At 46.2% G+C, this 23,394-nt stretch overlaps 1 protein-coding gene across 1 annotated transcript in view; it reads right to left on the bottom strand.

The window, feature by feature from the left end:
- The window catches only part of st8sia1 (ST8 alpha-N-acetyl-neuraminide alpha-2,8-sialyltransferase 1), a 49,265-nt gene extending 30,444 nt beyond the window's left edge, over window positions 1–18,821 (bottom strand). Inside the window, exon 1 of the mRNA XM_052033809.1 lies at window positions 18,245–18,821. Within this exon, the coding sequence (XP_051889769.1) occupies window positions 18,245–18,426 (182 nt within the window). The 5' untranslated portion in view covers window positions 18,427–18,821. The remainder of the gene's footprint in view (window positions 1–18,244) is intronic.
- Window positions 18,822–23,394: the final 4,573 nt, after the last annotated feature.

The following is a 23,394-nucleotide window of genomic DNA, read 5'->3' on the forward strand; positions in this document are numbered from 1 at the left end:
AGGGATGGGCAATAAATACTGGTAGGTTAGGTAGGAAGTGGAGCTATTCACCTGGATGGCAAATAAATTGGTAGTTTGTGTCTGCACGATATAATGAATGACTTGTTGTGTCATAATGATTCAGCAAGAACAGTGTGCATTACTGCTAACCCAGTAAAACCCAAAGCTTTCATAACAGTTCGTAGAGCCTTAGCATAAGAGTAAGTTGATGAATAATAAGTCCCTAGCAATGTGGAAAACAAAGTCATATCATATACAGAAAACATCGCAAATGCTCAGCTGGTCACTTAACAGCTACGGGAAGAGAAACAGAGTTAACGTTTCAGGTCCGACCTCTTCATCAGAACGAATTTTCTGTTTTTATTTCAGATTTCCAACATCTGAGGGGTTTGCTTTTGATTTTCATTTCATTTACACCTGTGTGTATCAATTGTACAAAGACCATGCAAGTGTCCGAGCTTCCTCAAATATAATGAAAGGATTACTGAAACTATTTTTGGTTTCAAATTCCAATTGCCTAGTAGCTTTTCACTTTATGTGTAAAATTGCAAGCAAAGTGGGGCCAGACCAAACCTGTACAGTCAGCAAGGTGAGAGTGTGAGCAAGTGCCAGAGAGCTAAAGGAAGAGTGAGGTAGGAACAGGCCTGACAGGAGCACTGGAAATGCAGGAATGATTGGACAGGACACTGGGAATTACAGAGCAAAGCTTCTTCCTCTGAGGCTGTAAGGTAGCTGACGGGGCATGTGAGTGGACGGTTTGTGAAGCTATGCGCTCTTTCTGCAATTTACACAGGACTTCTGTGTGCCTCCCAGGACTCAGACTCAAGGTTCTCAATCCCATCCTGAATGTACTTTCTTCACTTTGAGCGGTCATGGGTCAGAGATTCCCAGGGGTGAACGGAGATGTTGCATTTCTCCAAAGAGGCCATGAAAACATCCTTGACTATTTTCACCTGGTAACCCCTTCCTAAGGCAAGCTTGGAATAGTCTGCTTCAAGCGTTGGTCCATCAAACTACACCCAACGTCCTGGCTGACAGGAACAAGGGCTTCAGCACTGTGGCACGTTGCCCTGGGAGAGATTTGCTTCTCCTTCCAGTGAGTTTGGAGGTTTTGCAGAAACAGCGTTGGTGGTATTGCTTTGAGGTAGCTGCAGTAGGAGGTCCAGGTAACTGTGAGGCAGATTTACACCAAATGATCAGGACATCTACAGATACATCTGGGAAGACAGGCAACAGAGACCACCAGCTGTTCGCCTTCACTCTCCAGCTGCTCCCATTTGCTTCCCAAATGCCAACAGCTCAGCCCAGTACAACACCGGCACTCCCTCTCCACCATCGGACATATCTACATGAGGCAACATCAGTCATCAAAGATCCCCACCATCCAGGCTATGCCATCTTTTCACAGCCACCATCGGGCAGGAGGTACAGAAGCCTGAACTCCCACACCACCAGGTTCAGGAACAGCTACTTCCCTTCAACCATTCAGTTCTTGAACCAACCTGCACAACCCTAATCACTACAGTATAGCAACACTATGACCACTTTGATCTTTTTGCAGTAAAATGGACCGTGTCTTTTTTGTTCTAATTCTGTTCTTTCTTGTAAAAATTGTATAATTTATGTTTAATCTGTTTTTATTGTGAATGCTGCTTATATGCCATGTGCCTGTGATGCTGCTGCAAGAAAGTTTTTCATTGCATCTGTGCACACATGGACTTGTGCAGATGACAATAAACTCGCCTCTGTCTTGTTCCCATTCATACACCAGATGCTCACAGCTGTTCCAATTCACACTCCAGATGCTCACAGCTGTTCCAATTCACACTCCAGCTGTTCCCAGTACTCTCTGGATGCCAACATATGTGCCTCCTCTTCGCATTCCAGATGTCAACAGCTTCACCTGTTCACATTGAGTGCCAGCAGTTGCTCCTGTTCATATTTAGACTCAACAACTGTTCACAGTCACACTCCAGCTGTAACAAGCTGCAACTGTTCACACTCCAGCAGCCAACATCTGCTCCTGTTCATAATCCATGCGCCCATAGATGTTCCTGTCCACACCACGGCTACCACCAGCTGCTTACTCACTCTCCAGCTGCCGACAGCAGTTCCCAGTCGTACCCCACTTGCTGCTAGATAGGTGTTCACAGCTGTTCTCCAGCTGCCCAGATCTGATCCCATTCACAACCCAGGTGTGGAGAGGACACACCTGAGCAATTCTCCACGTTAACCGGTTGTTGCCAGTGCTGTAACTATACTGAGGCCTACTTAGTTCTGGAGCACAGGTCTTCAACACATACATTATCTTATCCCTTAACCTGTGTCATAGAGTCATACAGCTATACAGCAAAGAAATAGATCCTTTGGTCCAACTCGTCTCTTGCCTAACTGAGCGAGTCCCATTTGCCTGTGTTTGGACCATATCCCTCTAAATCTTATGATGCTGGAGGAACTCAGCAGGCCAGGCAGCATCCGTGGAGAAAAGCAGGCGGTCAACGTTTCGGGTCAGGACCCTGCTTCAGTACTGAAGGTAGGAAAAGGGGAAGCCCAATAATATAGTGGGGGGGAAAGCAGAGCAGTGATAGGTGGACAAAAGAGGGGAGGCGGGGTGGGCACAGGGTGGTGATAGGTAAATGCAGGTAAGAGATAGCGATAGGCAGGTGTGGGGGAAGGGAGAGAACCACCAGGGGATGGGTCACAGGTAAGGAGTGACAGCAAAAAAAAAAGAGGCTAGGAAAGGGAAGAAGAGAAGAAGCATGGCATGGGGGTGGGGGTGTGGGGAAGGGGGGGGGGTGGGGATTAACTAAAGTGGGAGAATTCGATATTCATGCCATTAGGCTGCAAGTTCCAAGATGGAAAATAAGGTGCTGTTCCTCCGGTTTGAACTTGGAATTCTCCTGGCAGTGGAGGAGGCCGAGGACTGACATATCAGTGATGGAGTGGGAGGGGGAGTTGAAGTGACTGGCAAGGGGGAGATGCAGATCGTGGTTACGGACAGACCCCCCCCCCCCCCACCCCAACCATGCTTCTTCTCTTTCCTAGCCCCCTTTTTTTTCCGTCTCTCTCCTTACCTTTTACCCATCCCCTGGTGGATCTGCTCTCCACACCCCCCCCCCCCCACACCTGTCTATCACTATCTCTTACCTGCATCTACCCATCACCTCCCTATGCCCACCCTGCCTTCTCTCTTTTGTCCACCTATCACTGCTCTGCTTTTCCCTCCTACATATTGGGCTTCCCCTTTTCCTATCTTCAGTCCTGAAGAAGGGTCCTGACCCAAAACGTCGACCGCCTGCTGTTCTCCACGGATGCTGCCTGGCCTGCTGAGTTCCCCTAGCATCATCGTGTTTTTCATCCAGATTCCAGCATCTGCAGTCCTTTGTTTCTCTTTTCTCTCTAAATCTTTCCTATCCATGTAACTGTCCAAATGTCTTTTTGTAAATGTTGTAAATTTTTGTCCAAATGTTGTAAATTTACGTGCCTCTACCACTTCCTCTGGCATCTCATTCCATATTTGCACCACCCTCTGTGTGAAACACTTGTCCCTCGGGGTCCCTTTTAAATCTTTCCCCTCTCACCTTAAACTTATGCCCTCCGGTTTTGCACTCTCCCACCCTGGGAAAAAGACTGTGGCCATTCACCTTATCTATGCCCCTTTATAACCCTCTATAAAGTCACTTCTTAGCCTCCTGCGCTCCAGGGAAAACAGCCCCAGCCTATCCCGCCTCTCCTTATAACCCAAGCCCTCCAGTCCTGGTAACATCCTCGTAAATCATATTTGCAGCCTCTCCAGTTTGATGACAAGGGCTCTCAGCTAATGGTCATCAAGTGGAGTGAATTGAATTGGCTGACGTCTGGCTTCTGTGGTGCTGGAGATCTCAGAAGGAAGCAGGGATGGATTACTCACCTGGCACCTCTGGCTGAACAGGGATGTGAATGCTCCAACATCATCTTTGGTACTCACTTGACCAACTCCACCAGAGGAAGTGGTATAGGCACATATAATTACAACCTTTAAAAGACATTTGGACAGTTACATGGATAGGGAAGATTTAGAGGGAAAAGGGAAAGAAAGGACTGCAGATGCTGGCATCTAGATGAGAAACACGGTGAGAATGGGTTTGTTCTTGGAGCCTCCTCCTCCCGTTAGAAGTTTAATTGCTGGATGTCACAGGACTATGGAGTTGTATCGGTTATGGGAATGCTGAGCTCTGTGTGTGTGTTAATCGTAGAGCCGTAGAGGGATACAGCACAGAAACAGGCCCTTTGGCCCACTGAGACTATACTGACCATCAGGCACCATTCTTCTAAAATGCAGTGGTCTAGGAAGTCCTCAAAGGGTGAAATGAGTTGGGGCAACACTCCACAAGATCACTTACCAGTTTGATTCGAAGTGTAAGGACCCAATATTCCAATGTGCTGGACCTCCAAAGTGGCACGTACATTGTGTTCAGCAATCCAGGGCCTTGCAGGTAACTTCAAGGCATGAGGGGTTGAGGTAGGGGGAAAGAATAAAAAAACAGGAGGGAGAGGGGACCACGATCAGAGGTGAGTGTCAGACCATCATCAGAGAGAGAGGGTTGAGGGTGGGGAGAAGGTTAGGGTGCACGAAAAAGATGTGCAGCTTGTCACCAAGGCTGCATGTGGGTGGGGGGGGGGCAGAAAGAGGTGGCAGTGGCGGGAGTGGGGGACGGTTAGAGGTAGGTAAAACTTAACCCATTAATGCTGCTCCACTGGGGGTAGTGGGAACTATGAGAATGTTGCCAGGACTTGAGGGCCTGAGTTGTAGGGAGAGGTTGGGCAGGCTAGGACTTCATTCCTTGAAACATAGGAGATTGAGGGGTGACCTTATGGAGGTGTATAAAATCATGAAGGGCAGAGGGAAAGCAAACCAAAAACTAGACGGCATAAGCTTAAGGTGAGAGGGGAAAGATTTAAAAGGGAGCCGAGGGGGGCAACTTCTTCACACAGAGGATGGTGCGTACATGGAACAAGGTACCAGACGAAGTAGTGGAGGCAAGATACAATAATAATATTTGAAAGACATTTAGACAGGTACATGAACAGGAAAGGTTTAGAGGGATATGGGCTAAGTGCGGGTAAGTGGGACTAGCTTAGGTGGGCACCTTGGTCGGCATGGACGAGTTGGGCCGAAGGGCCTGTTTCCATGCTGTATGCCGTAAACATTCTGTGTTTCCTATGACTCTAATTCTCAATCATCAGTATCCCAATAGGCTGGGGGATAGAGAACCCTCCCATTACTGACAGGGGAGACCCTCCCTCATCACTGCAACTGGAGACTATGTGTAGGGAGACATTCTCCCTTCAATGTAGATGAATATTGTGGTGATGATGGCCCTGGCTCTGAAACCGGTCATGTGTGGGGACACCCTTCCCTATCTATACCACTGGATATTAGTGGTGGGGAGACCCTCTTCCCATCGGCTGTTCTGTGTACAAGGGTGAGGCCCTCACTAATCTCTTTCTGAAGTACTCAGAGGCTGTGTACCTCACACTCCCTGCCTGACAGGCTGTTGGGTCGTACTGACCTTCTCTGATGACACATTACAGCTTTCTCCACTTCCATTTAATTACACTCTGATGTACGTTGCTGCCTGCACTAAATAAATGTTCAGTTGCTTTGCTACCCCTTTGTTAGCCTCCAAGGCAAAGCTTCCAGTGAGGACCTTAACTAACTGGGAAGCCATGCCATTAGCTTTCAGTCTAAGTCTCCGCTGCACTAAAATGGTGGCCGCAACAGTGGACAGTGTGCACCACAACCCTTCTGTGGTTTGCTCGAGCCCATCAGTACAACAGCACCGGGTCCCAGGGACTGTGGAGCACTCCAGTCCCAGCCACTCCACGATATTCCTGGAAATGTTATGTTCACACCGACTCTGTTGCCATGGAGCAACGTTCAGTCTGATACTTCACTGAGCAAGCAGGCAATGTTTTGAAACAGCACTGAGTCATTCTAAGCCGAATTGGATGCACTTATTTCATGAAGTAATGTTACTCCACAGTCTAGGAATACCAGAGGCACAGCATGTGTGAGGAAAGCTTTCTCAGAAAGAACAAAAGATTTTCGAACAATGGTTCCCAAAGTTCTGCACCACTAAAACCTTCTTCTTTGCTGCATGGATCTGTTGTGGATTGACCAATTGAAACTGATTGTCACAATTAGTTAGTGTTGGATTATGCAACTAAAGGGATAGTTGAAGAAATTGTTGAATTATTGTCTTCCTTTACCTTGCAGTTCCTAATTTAACCTCTGAGGAGTAGATACTCAGAACTAAAATTGATGCAATTCCTTCAACTATTCCAAAAAATCTGAAAGGCAATCTCACCTTCCCTATTTTAAATTTTTAAAAATTTTATTTACAGCGTGGTAACAGGCCCTTCCGGCCCAACGAGTCCGCACTGCCCATTTTAAACCCAATTAACCTACCCGTACGTCTCTGCAATGTGGGAGGAAACCGGAGCACCCGGAGGAAACCCACGCAGACACGGGAGAACGTACAAACTCCTTACAGACAGCGATGGGAATCGAACCCCGATCGCTGGCGCTGTAATAGCGTCGCACTAACCGCTACGCTACAAAGTTCAATTAACAATTGACCCCTGGAGGTCTTCGAGTTTCCCACAGAAACACTGGAGACAAATCAACACCTTGCCTAGTACATCTCATGCGACTCTCACAGGTACATTGGAGATGGTGGCTCACCAAGGGTTAAACTGAGAGCGATGGCATTTGCTGGTGAGTTAGCCAGGGTAACCTGTGTCTGTATTGTCTGACATCGTTGTAGGACCTGTGTCACAAACATCAACCCCTTCTTCAGAAACAACATACATTGTCCAGGCTTGAATCTCCTTCCTGGTTTGTTACAAGGACTCTTCTGATTAGGAACTTGTGTCTGTTTAGTACTTAATGCAGAGCAGGTGAATTCTCTTCATTGTTTTGTCCAATTATTCATTCTTGTCCAACATCACTGGAACAGATTATCAGTTCATTACATAGCTATTTGTGAGACTTTACAGCACATTCATTGTAACATTTCCTATATGAAAACAATGACTACACTTCAAAAGTACTTCACTGGTAATGACATTGGGTCATGAAAGGTCTATTCGAAAGGAACTCTTTCTTTACTGCACTACGAGAAATCGCTCTGTCTGCCTTTCATACTGAAACTTTGAAGCTTCAGCAGAAAGCTTCTGTCTTCTTCTCCGGCAGTCCCTCACAATTGAGGATGACTTGCTTCCACTCTTCTTCTGTGAGATGCGAGTTGACTGATCAACCATAGGGTCCACGGCCTCTGCTGCAGGGAGGCAGAAGGTGATAGACATGATGGATGGGTTGCTTTGCACTTCTTCCAGTCGAGCATTGTACTGTGTTCACAATGTGGCCTCCTCTACATCAGAGAAACCAAACGCAGATTGGGTGATTGCTTTGTGGATCAGTTATTCTCAGTCCACAGGGACTACCCTGAGCTTCCCATTCCCTGCCACTTTTATTCCCCATCCCACTCCCACTCTGACCTTCCTGTGGTCTTCTGCATTATTATAGTGAGGCCCAATGCAAGCTGAGGAACAGCATCTCCTCTTCCGTCTGGGCATGCGACAGCCTGCAGGACTCAATATCGAATTCTCCAACTTTCGAAAACTCCTTCTTTCTTTCTGTTTCTATTAGGACTTCTCATGTTTATCTCCCATCTTTTATTATATACAGTCAGATTATACAGTACGTTATACAGACTAAGCTTTACTGCCGTGTTATTTCATCCTATCAGTGCAATTCCCTTTGCTCTACCCAACGCCCTTCCCCACCTTCTCTGCTACCCAGACCAACTTGTTCCTCTCTTTGCCAGTTCTGACGAAGGGTGCTCGACCTGAAACGTTAACGGTTTCTCTTTCCACAGATGTTGCCTGACCTGCTGACGGGCTGTGTGCCACGCTGTGAGTTATCCCTGCTGTTTTTATTGTGCTTCGAGACTTGAGCTGATCAGTGCTGCCCTCATGCTCCTTCTGAGCATCACAAACCAGGGCTTCCCATGAATGAATGTGGGGGGGTTACACTTTTCCAAGGAGGTTTCGATAGCACCTTTGAAGTGCTTTCTTTGTCCTGCAAGTCTCTTGCTGTGACGGAGCTCATCTGGGCTCAGCTTGTTTTGTGTTTCTTTATTTTTCCTCTGGGAGTGGAGGTCAAGCCGAGCCTGACCTGCCGGGCACGTCCTCCTGCTCTGCATTTTGCAACCCCTACATTCTTTTGTCTACGTTTCTCACTCTCGAACCGCTCCCATTCACTCAACAACCAGGTAACCTTGTTTGCAGCTTATCCCCATGGTCACCCTGGTTTTACCCTGCCAGAGACATCCTCTCCCCCACCCTCCCATTAGCTGACTGAGCTTTTTTTGTCTCCTGCCCAGTCATGACAAAGAGCCTCAGACCTCAGAGTCATACGGCACAGAAGGCGGCCCTTCGGCCAACTCGTCCATGCCATCCGAGATGCCTATCTATGCTAGTTCCATTTTCTTGAATTTGGCCCTTATCCCGCTGTCCCTTTCCTGTCCGTGTACTTGTCCAAATGCTTCTTAAACACTGTGATTGTACCTGCTTCTGGCACCTCCTCTGGAAGCTCGTTCCATATACCCACCACCCTCTGTGTGAAAAACTTGCCCCTTCAGATCTCCTTTAGATATTTACCATCTCACCTTAAACTTAGTTTTGGACTCCCCTACCCTTGGAAAAACACTGCGACCATCCACCTCAGTGCTGCCCCTCATGACTTCATAAACCACTATAAGGTCACCCCTCAGCCTCCTGTGTTCCAGAGAGAACAATCCCGGCCTATGCAATCTCTCCTGCTCACTAATACCCTCCATTTCAGACAACATCCTGGAATCTCCTCTATACCCTTTCTGTCGCTACCACACAATATTGACCAGAGCACCACACAATATTCCAAGTGTGGTCTAACCAATGTCTTGTACGGCTGGAACATGATGTCCCAACTCTTATACTCAATACCCCTGCCTATGAAGGCAAGCAAGCTAAACAACTTCTTCACTACCTTGTGTCATCATTTTCAGGGAGCTATGAACTTGCACCCCGAGGTCCCTCTGTACATCAACCCTCCAAACGTTTACTGTTCATGTCCTGCCAGTATTAGTCAACACAAAATGTATTACCTCACACCTGTCGGGATTAAATTCCATCTGCCACTGCTCTGCTAGTGATCTATATGCTGAGGCAATCTCGCTGTCTACAACTCCATCATTCTTTGTGTCATCAGCAAACTTAATTATTGGATCACAGCTATTCTGAGCCAAGGCACGGTAGCGTAGCGGTTAGCATAATGCTATTACTGCGCCACTGATTGGGATTCAATTCCTGCCGCTGTCTGTAGGGAGTTCGTACGTTCTCCCTGTGTTTGTGTGGGTTTGCTCCTATTTCCTCCCACATTCCAAAGACGTACGGGTTAGTAGGTTAACACGGTGTAATGGGGTGGAGAGGGCTCATTGGGCGGGAAGGACCTGCTACCGTGCTGTATAAATGAAGTTTAAAAGTTTAAAGTCATTAGATCCCAGCACCAACCCTCCACCACGACCCTCTGCCTCCTATCACCAAGCCAATTTTGGATCTATTTTGCCAAAACATCTTGGATCCCATGTGCTCTAACTTTCCGGACTGCCTATTGCACAGCACCTTGTCAAATGCCTTGCTGAAGTCCACGTGTACCACCACACCTTCATCAATTTTCTTCGTAACCTCCTCAAAAAACTCAATCAGATTTGTGAGGCAGGATTTCCCATGAAGAAAACCATGATGACTCCCTATAATCAATCCCTGCCTCTCCAAGTGATCATAGATCCTATCCCTAAGAATTTTTTCCAGTAGATTGCCTACTACCATGTAGGGCTGATTTGTCGTTTCCTAGCTTATCCTTACTGCCCTTCTTGAGTATGGGAACATTAGTTACCCTACAGTCTTTCGGTACCTCATCAGTGACTAAAGATGATGTGTAAATCACCATCAGAGCCCCAGGAATCTCCTCCCTTGCTCTTCTCAACACACTGGGACAGATTTCATCAGGCCCTGGGGATTTGTCCACCTTAATGTCTATCAATGTCTCCAACACCTCCTCTTTCCTGATACAACATGTTCCAGACTGTCACTCCTTTGACTCTCTATCCTCCCCATCGTTCTTCCTGGTGACTAATGACGTGAAGTATTCATTCAGGACACCACACATATACCCTGGCTCCACTCAATGACCTCCCTTTTGATCCCTGAGGGGACCTACTTTTTCCCCAGCTTGCTTCTAAAATATTTACAAAAGGCTTTGGAATTCTCTTCAATTCTATTGGTCAGGGCCATTTCATGTCTCCTTTTTTGCCTTCCTGGTTGCTTTCTTAAGATCTCACCTACATCCTTTATAAATCTCAAAGGGTTCACTGATACCACTTTCCCATCCTTCATCCAACCTGACATCCTGACGTCCACTTCCTTCATTTTCCTGATCAAACCCTCAACTTCCTTTGTTAACCAAGGTTCCTCAATCCTACCATCTTTGCTTCTTACCCTTAGAGAGACATGGTGACTCAGTACTTCACTTTTAAATGTCTCTCATTTATCTGATGTTGTTTTTCTCTCCAGCAGCTCTTTCCAATCTATTCTCACCACGTCCTGTCTTATAACATTGAAGTCAGCACTCCCCCAATTCAAGACCTTAACTCTAGGCTCAACCTCATCCTTTGCCATGACTACCTTAAAGCTTACCAAATTGTGATCACTGTTCACAAAGGATTCCTCCACAGACACATCGTGAGAACGAAAAGACAATTCCGGGTGAAATTAGAGACCACAATCAGACGCACGACAGCTGTGGCAGGGTTTGCATGCCATTCTTCCTATAAGGCGAAACCTAACAGCATAAATGGCAGTGATGCTTCACTCCCCGATGAGCTCAACGCCTTTTATGCACGCTTTGAAAGGGAGAATAACACTATACCTATGCGAATCCCTACAGCTTCTGGTGATCCCTCTCTCGGAGGCCGACATCATAACATCCCTCAAGAGGGTGAACCCTCGCAAGGCATCAGGCCCCAATGGTACCTGGCAGGGTACTGAACGTCTGTGCCGACCAACTAGCTGGAGTGTTCAAGTACATCTTCAACCTCTTACTGCTGCAATCGGAGGTTCCCATCTCCTTCAAAAGGGCATCAGTCATACCGGTGCCCAAGGAAGAGCAGGGTGAGCTTGCCTCAATGACTATTGCCCAGTAGCACTCACATCTACTGTGGTGAAGTGCTGTTGGTCATGGCTAGGATTAACTCCTGCCTGAGCAAGGACCTGGACCTGCTGCAATTTGCCTACCGCCACAATAGGTCTACGGCAGATACAATCTCACTGGCTCTCCACTCGGCTTTGGAGCACCTAGACAACAGCATAACATACATCAGGCTGCTGTTTATTGATTACAGCTTGGCATTCAACACCATCATCCCCTCAGTACTAATCAACAAGCTTCAAAACCTGGGCCTCTGTACCTCCCTCTGCAACTGGATCCTTGACTTCCTTATTGGGAGACCACAGTCAGTGCGGATCGGTAGTAAACATCTCCTCCTCGCTGACAATCAACACAGGCGCACCTCAAGGATACGTGCTTAGCCCATTGCTCTACACTCATGACTGTGTGGCTCGCACAGCTCAAACGGCATCTATAAATTCACCGATGACACCATTGCTGTTGGCAGAATCTCAGATGGCGATGAGGAGGTGTACAGGAGTGAGATAGATCAGCTGGTTGAGTGGGTGTCGCAACAACAACCTCACATTCAATGTCCGCAAGGACCAAGGAACTGATTGTGACTTCAGGAAGGGGAAGTCGGGAGAAACACACACCAGTCCTCATTGAGGGGTCAGCGGTGGAAAGAGTGAGCAAGCTTCAAGTTCCTGGGCATCAACCATCTCAGAGGATCTATCTTTGGGCCCAACACATTGATGCAATCATGAAGAAGGCACGCCAGTGGCTCTACTTTACTAGGAGTTTGAGGAGATTTGGTCTGTCACCAAAGACTCCTGCAAATTTTCTACAGATGTACGGTGAAGAGCAACTGACTGGTTGCACCACCGCCTGGTATGGAGGCTCCAATGTGCAGGATCGAAAGAGGTTGCAGAGGCCAGCTCCATCATAGGCACAACCCTCCCCACCATCGAGGACATCTTCAAGAGGCGGCGCCTCAAGAAGGCGGCATCCATCATTAAGGACCCTCACCATCTGGGACATGCCCTCTTCACGTTACTACCATCGGGGAAGAGGTACAGGAGCCTGAAGACCTACACTCAATGTTTCAGGAACAGCTTCTTCCCCTCCGCCATCAGATTTCTGAACAGTCCATGAACCCATGAACACTACCTCGTTATTCCTCTTTTGCACGATTTGTTTATTTTTGTAACTTATAGTAATTTTTATGTCTTTATGTCTTGCACTGTACTGCAGCCACAAAACAATAAATTTCACGACACATGTCAGTGATAATAAACCTGATTCTGAGACACTTCAAACACTAGACCACTATCATCTCAGTACCAAAGAAAAACAAGGTAATGTGCCTTAATGACTACTGCCCGGTGGCTCTGACATCCACCATCATGAAGTGCTTTGAGAGGCTGGTCATGGCACCATCAACTCCAGCCTCCCAGGCAGCCTCGACCCACTGCAATCCGCCCCCCCCCACCAAAACAGGTCTACAGTGGACGCCATTTCCCTGGCCCTACATTCATCTCTGGAGCATCTGCGTAGTAAAGACACCTACTTCAGACTACTATTTATTGACTATAGTTCTGCCTTCAATACCATAATTCAAAGCAAACACATCTCCAAAGTCTCACACCTGGAACTTAACACCTCGCTTTGCAACTGGGTCCTTGACTTCCTGACCAACAGACTGCAATCAGTGAGGATAGGCAGCAACGTCTCCGCCACGATTATTCTCAACACTGGTGCCCCACAAGGCTGCGTCCTCAGCCCCCTACTCTATTCTCTATACACTCATGACTGCATGGCCAGATTCTGCTCTAACTCCGTCTACATGTTTGCAGATGACACCACCGTAGTGGGCTGAATCTTAAATAACGATGAGTCGGGGTACAGGAAGGAGATAGAGAGCCTACTGGCATGGTGTCATGACAACAACCTTTCCCTCAATGTCAACGAAACAAAAGAGCTGGTCAGTGACTTCAGGAAGGGAGATGGTGCACACGCTCCTTTTCACATCAACGGTGCTGAGGTCGAGAGGGCTGAGAGTCTCAAGTTCCTAGGAGTGAACTTTACCAATAGCCTGTCCTGGTCCAACCACAGAGACGCCACAGCCAAGAAAGCTCACCAGTGCCTCCACTTCCTCAGGAGGCTAAAGAAATTTGGTATGCCCTTGTTGACCCTCACCAATTTTTATAGATGCACCACAGAAAGCATCCTATCTGGATGCATCACAGCTTGGTATGACAACTGCTCTGCCCGGGACCACAAGAAATTGCAGAGAGTTGTGGACACGGCCCAGCACATCACGGAAACCAGCCTCCCCTCCACAGACTCTGACTACACTTTGCTTCAATAAAGCAGCCATAATAATCCAAGACCCCACCCACCCCGGACATTCTCTCTTTTCCCCCCTCCCATCGGGCAGAAGATACAAAAGCCTGAAAGTACATATCACAAGGCTCAAGGACAGCTTCTATCCCACTGCTTTAAGACTATTGAATGGTTCCCTTGTACAAGAAGATGGACTCTTGACCTCACCATCTACCTTATCATGGCCTTGCACCTTATTGTCTGCCTGCACTGCACTTTCTCTGTAACTGTAACACTTTATTCTGCATTCTGTTATTGCTTTTCCCTTGTACTACCTCAATGTACCAATGTGATGAAATGATCTGTATGGATGGCATACAAAGCAAAGTTTTTCACTGTACCTCAGTACATGTGACAATAATAAACCTATTTACCAATTTACCATCATCATTCCCTGAAATAAGATTGAGTACATACTGTTTTAAAATCCCATCCTGGATGCATTTAACAAAGTTCACCCCACCTGAGCCTCAGTCAACTTTGGGAAAGTTAAAATCACCCGCTACTGCAACCCTATTGTTTTTACACCCTACTGCTATTTATCCACAAGTCTGTTCTTCTGAATCCTGCTGACTATTTAGAGGCCTATGGTGTAATCAGATCAAAGTGATTGCCCCCCCTTTCTTAAGTTCTACACATAGGTATAACTTCATTTGCCGATTCCTCCAGGATGTCCTCCCTGAGTACTGCTACAGTGCTCTCCCTGATTAGCAGTGCAACGCTTCCTCCCCCTCCTGTTATGCCTGAAAGTACTATACCCAAGAACGTTGCGATGTCATTCCTGCCCATCCCTCAGGATTGCCACAATATCAAAGCCCATGAGCTGATCCACGCTCCCAGCTCATCGATCTTACCTGCAAGGCTCCTTGCAGTAAAATAAATGCAGTTAAGACTACCATCCCTCTTATGCTCCCCCAACCATCTCTGCCCACTAGACACCTGCTCCATTTACTTTATATGCTCTTCTCTCCTCTCCTGCTACAGTGATGCCCGCGTCACTAGTTCATTTCACCTGAAACGTTAATGCCGTTTCTCCCCACTGACGCACCCTGACCTGCTGAGTATTTCCAGCATTTTCTGTTTTTATTTTAGATTTACAGCCGACTCATCTGGGGAGTTTGGTGTCAGGCATAAGAATGACATGGCCTGTCCACTGGAGATAGTTGAGTGTAATCAAGAGTCTGGATGCTGGGGACGTTGGCCTGGGAGAGAACGCTGACGTTGCTTCAACGATCCAGCCACTGGGTTCGGAAGATTTTGAAGACTGGTGGTATCTCTCCAGTCCCTTGAGGTGCCTGCTGTAGGTAGCCCAAGCTTCAAAAGTGAACAGGAGGGCGGGGAATCACTGCTGCCCACCACACCTGGAGCCTGGTGCTGGTCTTAGTCTTTGAATGGTCCTTTCCTCAGGGAGACAATGGCTGTGCTGCTGTACTGAAGGCTATGGTGAACTTCATCATCGATATCTTTGCTAAGAGGCAGCTCACACGATATGGAAAGCGGTCCACATTTTCAGAGTCCTGTTGTGGACCTGTGTTGTTGGAGGGGAAGGGAGGCCAGTCTGAGAGAGGACCTTTACCTTCCGGATGTTTAGTGTAAGGCTCATTCCCTTGCAAGCATCAGCAAAGGAATGGATGATGACTTGGAACTCTGTCTCCAGGTGCACACATACTCAAGAATCATCTTAAGTGCTGCAAGGTGATGACTGACGTTTGTTCTGGACTGCAAAGAACAAAGGCTGAACAATCTCCTGAGGTCATTCTCAAGACTGACTCCATTCCAGCACGGAGCCTGTTCAAGGTGAGGTGCAGTGTCACAGCGAGGAAGAGGACTGGCGCGATGTCATCACCTTGCTTTACCCCATCTTGCACTGGGATTGGGTCTGGGGCAGACCTGTTGATTGTGGTTATGATTTGCATATCATTATGTAGCAGATGTAGAAAGGTACCACGTTTCTCAGGACCAAGAAAATTGAGAAGGATTCTCCACAGTCCCCTTGGCTGATGGGAGTGGAAGGTTTTCGTGAGGTCAAAAAAGGGCTGAGAACAGTTGGGTGCTGCTCCCCTACGTTCTTTTTTGATTTATCGAATGGTGAAGGTCCGCCCCGCTCTGCCTCTGGATGACGAATCCACACTGTGATTCAGCGCACAGCTCTTGGGGGGTCCACTGGGAGGAGCTGGCAGAGGAGAACATGGCAATGGTTCTTCTCTGTGGCAGACAGCTGGACACCTCTCAGTAGGTACCACAGTCAGACATCTCCTTTCTTGAAGACGGTCATAATTACAGCTTCTCTGAGATCCCCTGCCACACTCCCCTTTCCCAGATGTGGGTGGTGAGGGCCGCACAGTGGCACCAGAAGGACTTCTCCGTTAAGCTTCAGAACTTCAGCATGGACTTTCTCGTCTCTAGCGGCCTTGCTGTTGACATGTTGGCCTCTTCAAACCTCCCGCCATGTGTTGGGATAGTGCTGAGGCTTGTAGAAAACCGCGTGCTATGGGATGCAGTCAAGCTCGCATCAAGGAAAGTCTGGTTTGGGAAGTTCTTAAAGCCTTCTTCCCAGAGGGTGCTACACTGCCCCTGACCTTGACAGGCTCTTCCCCATTCTTGCTTTCAGCAGGGTGGGCTCTTGGGTGTTTGGGTTGGGTGACCTTGACAGTGCAGAAGAATTTGACATGGTCATTGGCCAGTGCTAGGTTTCCTGTTCTTTTTCCACCCACTATGTTCTTTAAGGTAGAATGGGTTCAGTTTTCTTACCTTGAATCTTCATGGTGTGTCCAGTCTGAGAACACCTTACATACACGATTAATTAGGTTCCTGAGACTCCTAAACATCTCTGTGTTCCCCAGTGGCATCAGAGTCTCTACACAGGTGTTAATCATGTGGGATTTCAGTGCCGGTATGAGTGGCACAGTGGCGCAGTTAGTAGAGCTACTACCTCACAGCTCCAGTGACCCAGGTTCAATCCTGACCTCCGATGCTGTGTGTTGTGGAGCTTGCACATTCTCCCTGTGACTGTGTGAGTTTGCCCCCAGATGTTCTGGTTTCCTCCCACATCCCAATGGCACGCCAGTTGGTAGGTTAATTGGTCATTGTAAATTGACCCTAGTGTGGTGGTGAATCGTAGAATCTGGGGAGAGTTGATGGGAGTGTAAGGGGAATAAAATGGGACTAATGTAAATGGGAACGATGGTCGGCACGGACTCGGTGGGCCGAAGGGTCTGTTTCCGTGCTGTAAGACTCTATGACCAGGCACCACGGGCACTCAACTGCTTGGGAGTGATCAGCTTGTGTCACTGAGCAGCATCTCCGTTGTGGGATCTTTGCATTCACAACACACATTTCTTTGCTTGGGACACTAAGGCAGGAAGGTGGGGAGGGAACAACACATCTAATAGCGGTATAACCTGCCAAATGACCACTGACCTCTACAGTCGTTGGCTCATAGAATAAGCACGGCAAATGATAGATAACTATGCTACACAGGGCTATATTGGTGAGGCCCAGTAAGTAGTAGGTATAATACTCTACTCCTTCACAAAGAATGTAAATTAGACAGGAAATGTCCAGAGTCACATCTAACCCATTAGCAGTTGATTTGAAGGTAAGATCTCTAATTAACTAAAACAAAAATCAGAAATGCAATATTCATTTATTTGTTGACTTTCTAATCAGCTCCCTGCTACTTCTCTAAGGCTGTGTGGTTACAACTAAAAGCAGCGGAGGCTTACTTAAAGGCTACAGGTAGAATCATTTATGCAAACCTAAAACCAACCCTTTTCCACAGCCCTGGAGACTTGACACTGTGGGTTCATACAGGAAGATCAAACTCTATTTTACATACACCACTGCTAGTTTAACTACCCCAACAGCTGAGTCCCAGCGAGTGAAATATACAAGTTACAGCTGGAGAAGGATGTTTGAGGAGGTATGTTCATTGGGAGCTGGTCGCTTTAATGACGCCTAGCACAGTCCTCTATGTGTGCATGCATGTAAACACATGTGGATGTATGTTCACATGTAGATATGCATGTTATGCACGCACATGAATAAATGGGCATTTTTTCAATTGGTATGTGGATGTTCATGTGTATATGAGAGCATTTTATATACGATCTATACACATGCGCACGTATATTTATAAATAAATGGGCATTTTTGGATTGGTGTAAATTCCTGAGAATATATGCATGTTATACACACACACACACACACACACACACGTATAAATAAATCAATGGATATATCTGAATTGGCATATGGATTCTCATATGTATATACAGATACAGACATAGACGTTTTTGAATTGGAATCTGTACAGTTTATTCCTGTGTATACGTGCATATTATATACACAGACATACACATATAAATAAATAGATATATTTGAACTGGTCTGTGGCTGTGTGTGAATATATCCATGTGTGGGTGTGTCTGTACAATGGGGCTGTGGATATGTGTGGAAGAGACATTGTCCCTTGCTGTATGTAATGCAGACACTGCGCTGCTCTGATTACTTCACCGGCTCCTTCCACCTTGGCCGTCAATGAAAGATCACTGTACCGTTATGTCTCCCCGCACCGACCGTTCTCCCCTCGCTCCCTCCCTCTCCTACCTGAAACCAGCGACGGCTGTCTGGTTCCTCTTCCATTTCGCCTGCTGCAGGATCTCGCTGACGATCTCCTTCTCGTTGGGGATCCTGTAAACCGGGTAAACGTAGAGCCAGCAGAGGACAAAGACACACAGGGCTACCCCAAGCGACAGCCGGGAGCGGGGGCACAGCCACCGCGGCACCATGCTTGGTGCAAGGAGAGGGATGAGGGGGGCGAAGGGGGGTAACCTGCTTCACATGGTCCTCCGGGTCTCTGGGGATGCAGACAATGAGAAAGGTTGTAACAATGCAGCATTTGGTGGACTTTGCAAGCTGAGAGCTTACAGCCTTTCGGTCGCTGCTAAACAAGCCAAATAAATCTTAACCGATTCTCCCTTTTTTAAAAAAAGATTGTTTTGCTTTTAACCTCGATGCATTGCTAATAACGTGGGGACGGCACTAATGCAAAATAATAAATACGCAGCTCAGGTTAGATAACTTATCTGCAGCATGCAAAAAAATTACTGCATCCATGATGCAAAAAAAAGAGGTCTTGTGCATTGAGGAGATGCAATGTTCTCGCCCACTACACAAAGCAAGCCTTGTGCGTGAGGCACATCCACCGGCTGCTGGGCTCCCGACTTGTCTGTTACAGTGGGAGGGCTATGTTTTTTCACCGCCCTCGATCTCAAATGCCACAATACTCACTCAGCGGGCAGCTCAAAGCCTGTTAAAAATATATGTGTATTATAGAATTTTAAAGCTTCGAAAAGCACCCGCTGCTAAACATGCAGGAATTTGTTAACCAGCACCTTGTGATTTTTTTTAAAGCATTAAACGCCTGTGTGATTTTTTTGTGTCTGAGATATAGGGCTCATATGAAGCAGGAGATTGGGCGGTTTTCCCTCCTTTCGCTACGTAGCGTTGGGTATCAAGCACATCCTGACACAGCGCTCCCCGACTCAATCAGCACTCAATGCACCTTGATCCCAGTCGGACAACGCGCCCTCTACTGTCCTTCCTGCACTCAACCTTCACTTTTTTCCTTAGCACCTGCCTCACGTTTTATGGCGATATCGTGCTCTGAGTAAGGGATTTCATTTCACATCAATTTCACCCCCCCCCCCCCCAAAAGAAATCAGCCTGCCTTCATACAACGGCTTTAACTCTGAAAGTAACAAAGCAATCCAAATAACAAAGAGAACGGCCACTGCTGAAGGGTTCCGTAGCATGAGTTTATAGAAATGTATCAAAGGAGGCGAAAACCAGAGGGTTTTAATGCGGAGTGTATGGACTAGGCTGTATCACCATGTGCTCCCCAACGTTTACAACACCGGATACCACGGTCGGAACACCGGCCGACTTTATTCCAACGTTGAACTTGCCTGTATGGCTTCCTGGCCATAAACTTGCTGCTACAGACCTAACTGGCTAGGCTATCACTTTTCTTTGATCTCTAAATATAAACCGAGGCTCGTCTACTGGCTTGTGGTGGACATTGAGCTATTTTGATGAATGCTGTTCTTCAAACTTCTGTATACGCTACAGAAGTTGACTGTGAATGACGGTCTACACTTCTCCTGTCTCAGTAAGCAGCCAACATAATCAAAGACACCAAACCCACCACCCCCCCCCCCCCACCCCTGGCATTCTCTCTTTTCCCCAACTTCCCCCCTCCCCCCCCAACCAATTGGGCAGAAGGTACAAAAGCTTGAAAGCACATATCACCCAGTCCAGGACGGTTCCAATCCCGTTGTTATAAGACTATTAAATGGCCCCCTAGTACGATAAGATGGACTCTTGGCCTCACAATCAACCTCTCTGTGGCCTTGCATCTTATTGTCTGCCTGCACTGCATTTTCCCTGTAACTGTAACACCTGTAATACTTTATTCTGCACTCTGTTACTGTTTTCTCTTGTATTACCTCAATACACTGTTTTATGAAATGATGAAAAACAAGTTTTTCACTGTACCTCAGTACGTGTGACAATAAAAAAACAATTTACCAATTTACATATATAATTACCTTATCAATGTGACCTTGCTGTATGCAAATTGGGTTGCTGTGTGTCATTGTAAATGATTTGTCATTATGAAGGTTAAAAAGTTAGTGTCAGCTGCCTGAGCAGATAAATTTGAACTATTTTGTGTGCAAATTTTGTATAGGTCATATTGAATTAAGTTTTTGAATTTAAAATTAAATTCATTAACAATTCTGCCTCACTCAGCAAGGAGTGATTTGCTTGTCTAACACGAGGGGGATCCTTATTCAGTCTACTGGTCAGATGAAGTGTTCCCCAGGCATTATCCTACTGTACCTGCTATTCCTGGATGGTCTCCCTTCCAAGTACTGATCAGGTCTGAGTCTTCGTAGCACAAGAACACTGATCCGTTGCTCCCTGAAGTGACAAGACAAATGCCTTCATGGGTTTTACCAATAATAGTAATTAACAAATGGATTCCTTCCTGGGCAATTTTCCATTCCCACATCAAATAATTTGACAGAGCCCAGTAATCATTCCAATGCAAGGCACACAGTTTATCAAATAAGATACTGGACAATTACTTGTTTTATCCATGTTCAAAAACTAAATTATACAGTGTATTTCAGTTGGGTATAATAGTAAGTCCTCTTAGTGAAAGAAAATAATTGACTTGCTTCTTATGTAAAAATACGCTTGAAGCAAATATACCATATTTAAAGACAATTAAATGCAGGAAACCAATTATCATTGAAGGTCAATTGGAATCGAGCTTAGCACCAATCTAACATTTTGCTCTAATATGTTGCTTAGGAACAAAGTCAAATGAATGGAGACATTGAGCATAGTAAAGAAACTGCACAATTACTCCTTAACCAAGACATGACTTGTGATGGTGCTCCCAGCAATAAATACAAATTTTGGAGCATTTAATATAGAAAGCTTCATGAGTGAGTTTTTTCCCCCCCATTTGATACTTTCAGGCAGGTTTTCCTTCACAACAATGTCAATGTCTCTGCAACCCCCTCAGAGAGTGGTACTAAAAGGATTAATATGGTGTGCGTTTTTACAACCTGTGTATTGAAGGGATGTAAATTCTACATTCAAGTCTAACATATCGACATTCTGTGGATTGTGAAAGTGACTAAAATGCTTGTAGCTGACACACAAAGAGCAGACACTCACATAGTTCTCAAATAATTCAAGTCTAAAAGAAATAATGAATCAACATAGTCCCCTGTGAAATACAATAAAAAGTGACAACTGTTCTAAGAATATTGAGTGAATGCCATCATCACATCTGACTCCACTGTGTATCAGAACGTTTTCAATAGACCCACAGCACCTACTTGGAAATTCAGATGCTGAGAATGACTTTTCTGATCATGGATATTGTATGTGTCACAATGAAACTGAATGCTCCACGTTGGGTATGTTGGTTTAGTGAGTGTGATATCTGACTGGGAAAAGCACAAATCATAAGGTTAAATCCCATTGTAAGAGTTAACTCAATGAGTTGGCACAGTATTTCTTGGAGATGATGCACACCACAGCTTCAATGTGCTGGTAATGTCTTCATATCGACTCCTTTGTCCTGGCTATTGAGCTTCTTGAAAGCTGCACTCACCCAGAAAAATGGAAATTACTCCATCTGCCTTGCGGAAAATATCTTTGAGGAGTCAGGAGTTGAGTTACTTGCTGCAGAATAGGGGTCCTTCCCACGTTACAAACACCCAATTTATGTACAGCCCGTACATACGAATAAGCATTTGGGAGACTGGCGGGATGGATTTACCAGCTGCTGTGGGGCTGCGGGCATCTTCTGCCCTGTGGGAAGTTGGTTTATGGCAATATCATTGCATCTTGCAGAGAAATCTGAATGGTTGAATTAAGCACCGCGGTTTAACTACAGGTTGCCCTTGGTTGGCCTATGTTTTTTATTTAAATATATCTCCGGGTGGCTGCCTTTCCAACTTGCAAACTGTTCGGGTTACGAACAGTTTTCAGGAACGGAACCATGTTGTAACCTGGGGAGTACTTGTACCCAATTGCCTTTATGGCTGCAGTGTTTCTATGTTTTTGATCAATGATTTCAGTATGTTGATAGTGAAGAATTCAGTTCTTGTTATGATCCTTAAATACCTGCATCATCTCTATAATTCAATATACAGGGACCACAACCGCACACAGTGACCACAAAAACACACACTGCTGGTGAGAATCAATCGGTTAATTTGGACTGCCCAAAGGTGGATGATGTTTTGTACCATTTTCTATGCTGCAATTAAAATATCATTAGTGTTCAAGATTAATGAAAGGATTGGCAAAAGAAGCCCCAAAAAATTGAATAGGAAATTGCCCAAATAAACAACTTGCACTCAATGCAATGCCATAGAACCATAGAACCATAGAACAATACAGCACAATACAGGCCCTTTGGCCCACCATGTTGTGCTGACCTTCAAACCACTCCTAAGACTATCTACCCCCTTCCTCCCACATATCCCTCTATCTTAAATTCCTCCATATGCTTATCTAACAATCTCTTGAACTTCACCAACGTATCAGCCTCCACCACCACCCCAGGCAGCGCATTCCATGCCCCAACCACTCTCTGGGTGAAAAACTTCCCTCTGACGTCTCCCTTGAACTTCCCACCCATTACCTTAAAGCCATGCCCTCTTGTATTGAGCATTGGTGCCCTGGGATGCCACAGCAGTTCTGCTCAATGTCTGCAATGTGGCGATATCTTGCTGGTATCTCACTGAAAGTTCAGGTCCTGTCAGTAATTTCATCAGTCACTGAACAAAAGTGGTGTCTTGAACGGTAATTTGTAAGTGGTAATTTGTTTACTATTGTCACATGTGCCGAGATACGGTGAAAAGCTTTTGTTGCGTGCCATCCAGACGGATCATTCCATAAATAAGTACATCAAGGTAATATGCAGAACCTAGTGTTACGGTTAGAGAAAACGCAGTGCAGGTGCACAAACAAAGTGCAAAGGTGTTGCTATGATTTTTAAGCGAGAATACAACATTAGCCCAGGCGTCACTGAGATGGCATGGGAAATGTTAGCAGTTCGGCATCAAACTGTGGGATGTAACTCCCATGTCTGAAGATGGGGATTTGTGTGCAAACACGAGATTCCTGATCTCGCTGGCTAAACCATAGAACCATAGAACAATATAGCA

The sequence above is a fragment of the Pristis pectinata genome, chromosome 19 (genome assembly GCF_009764475.1).
Source record: "Pristis pectinata isolate sPriPec2 chromosome 19, sPriPec2.1.pri, whole genome shotgun sequence".
NCBI lineage: Eukaryota > Metazoa > Chordata > Chondrichthyes > Rhinopristiformes > Pristidae > Pristis > Pristis pectinata.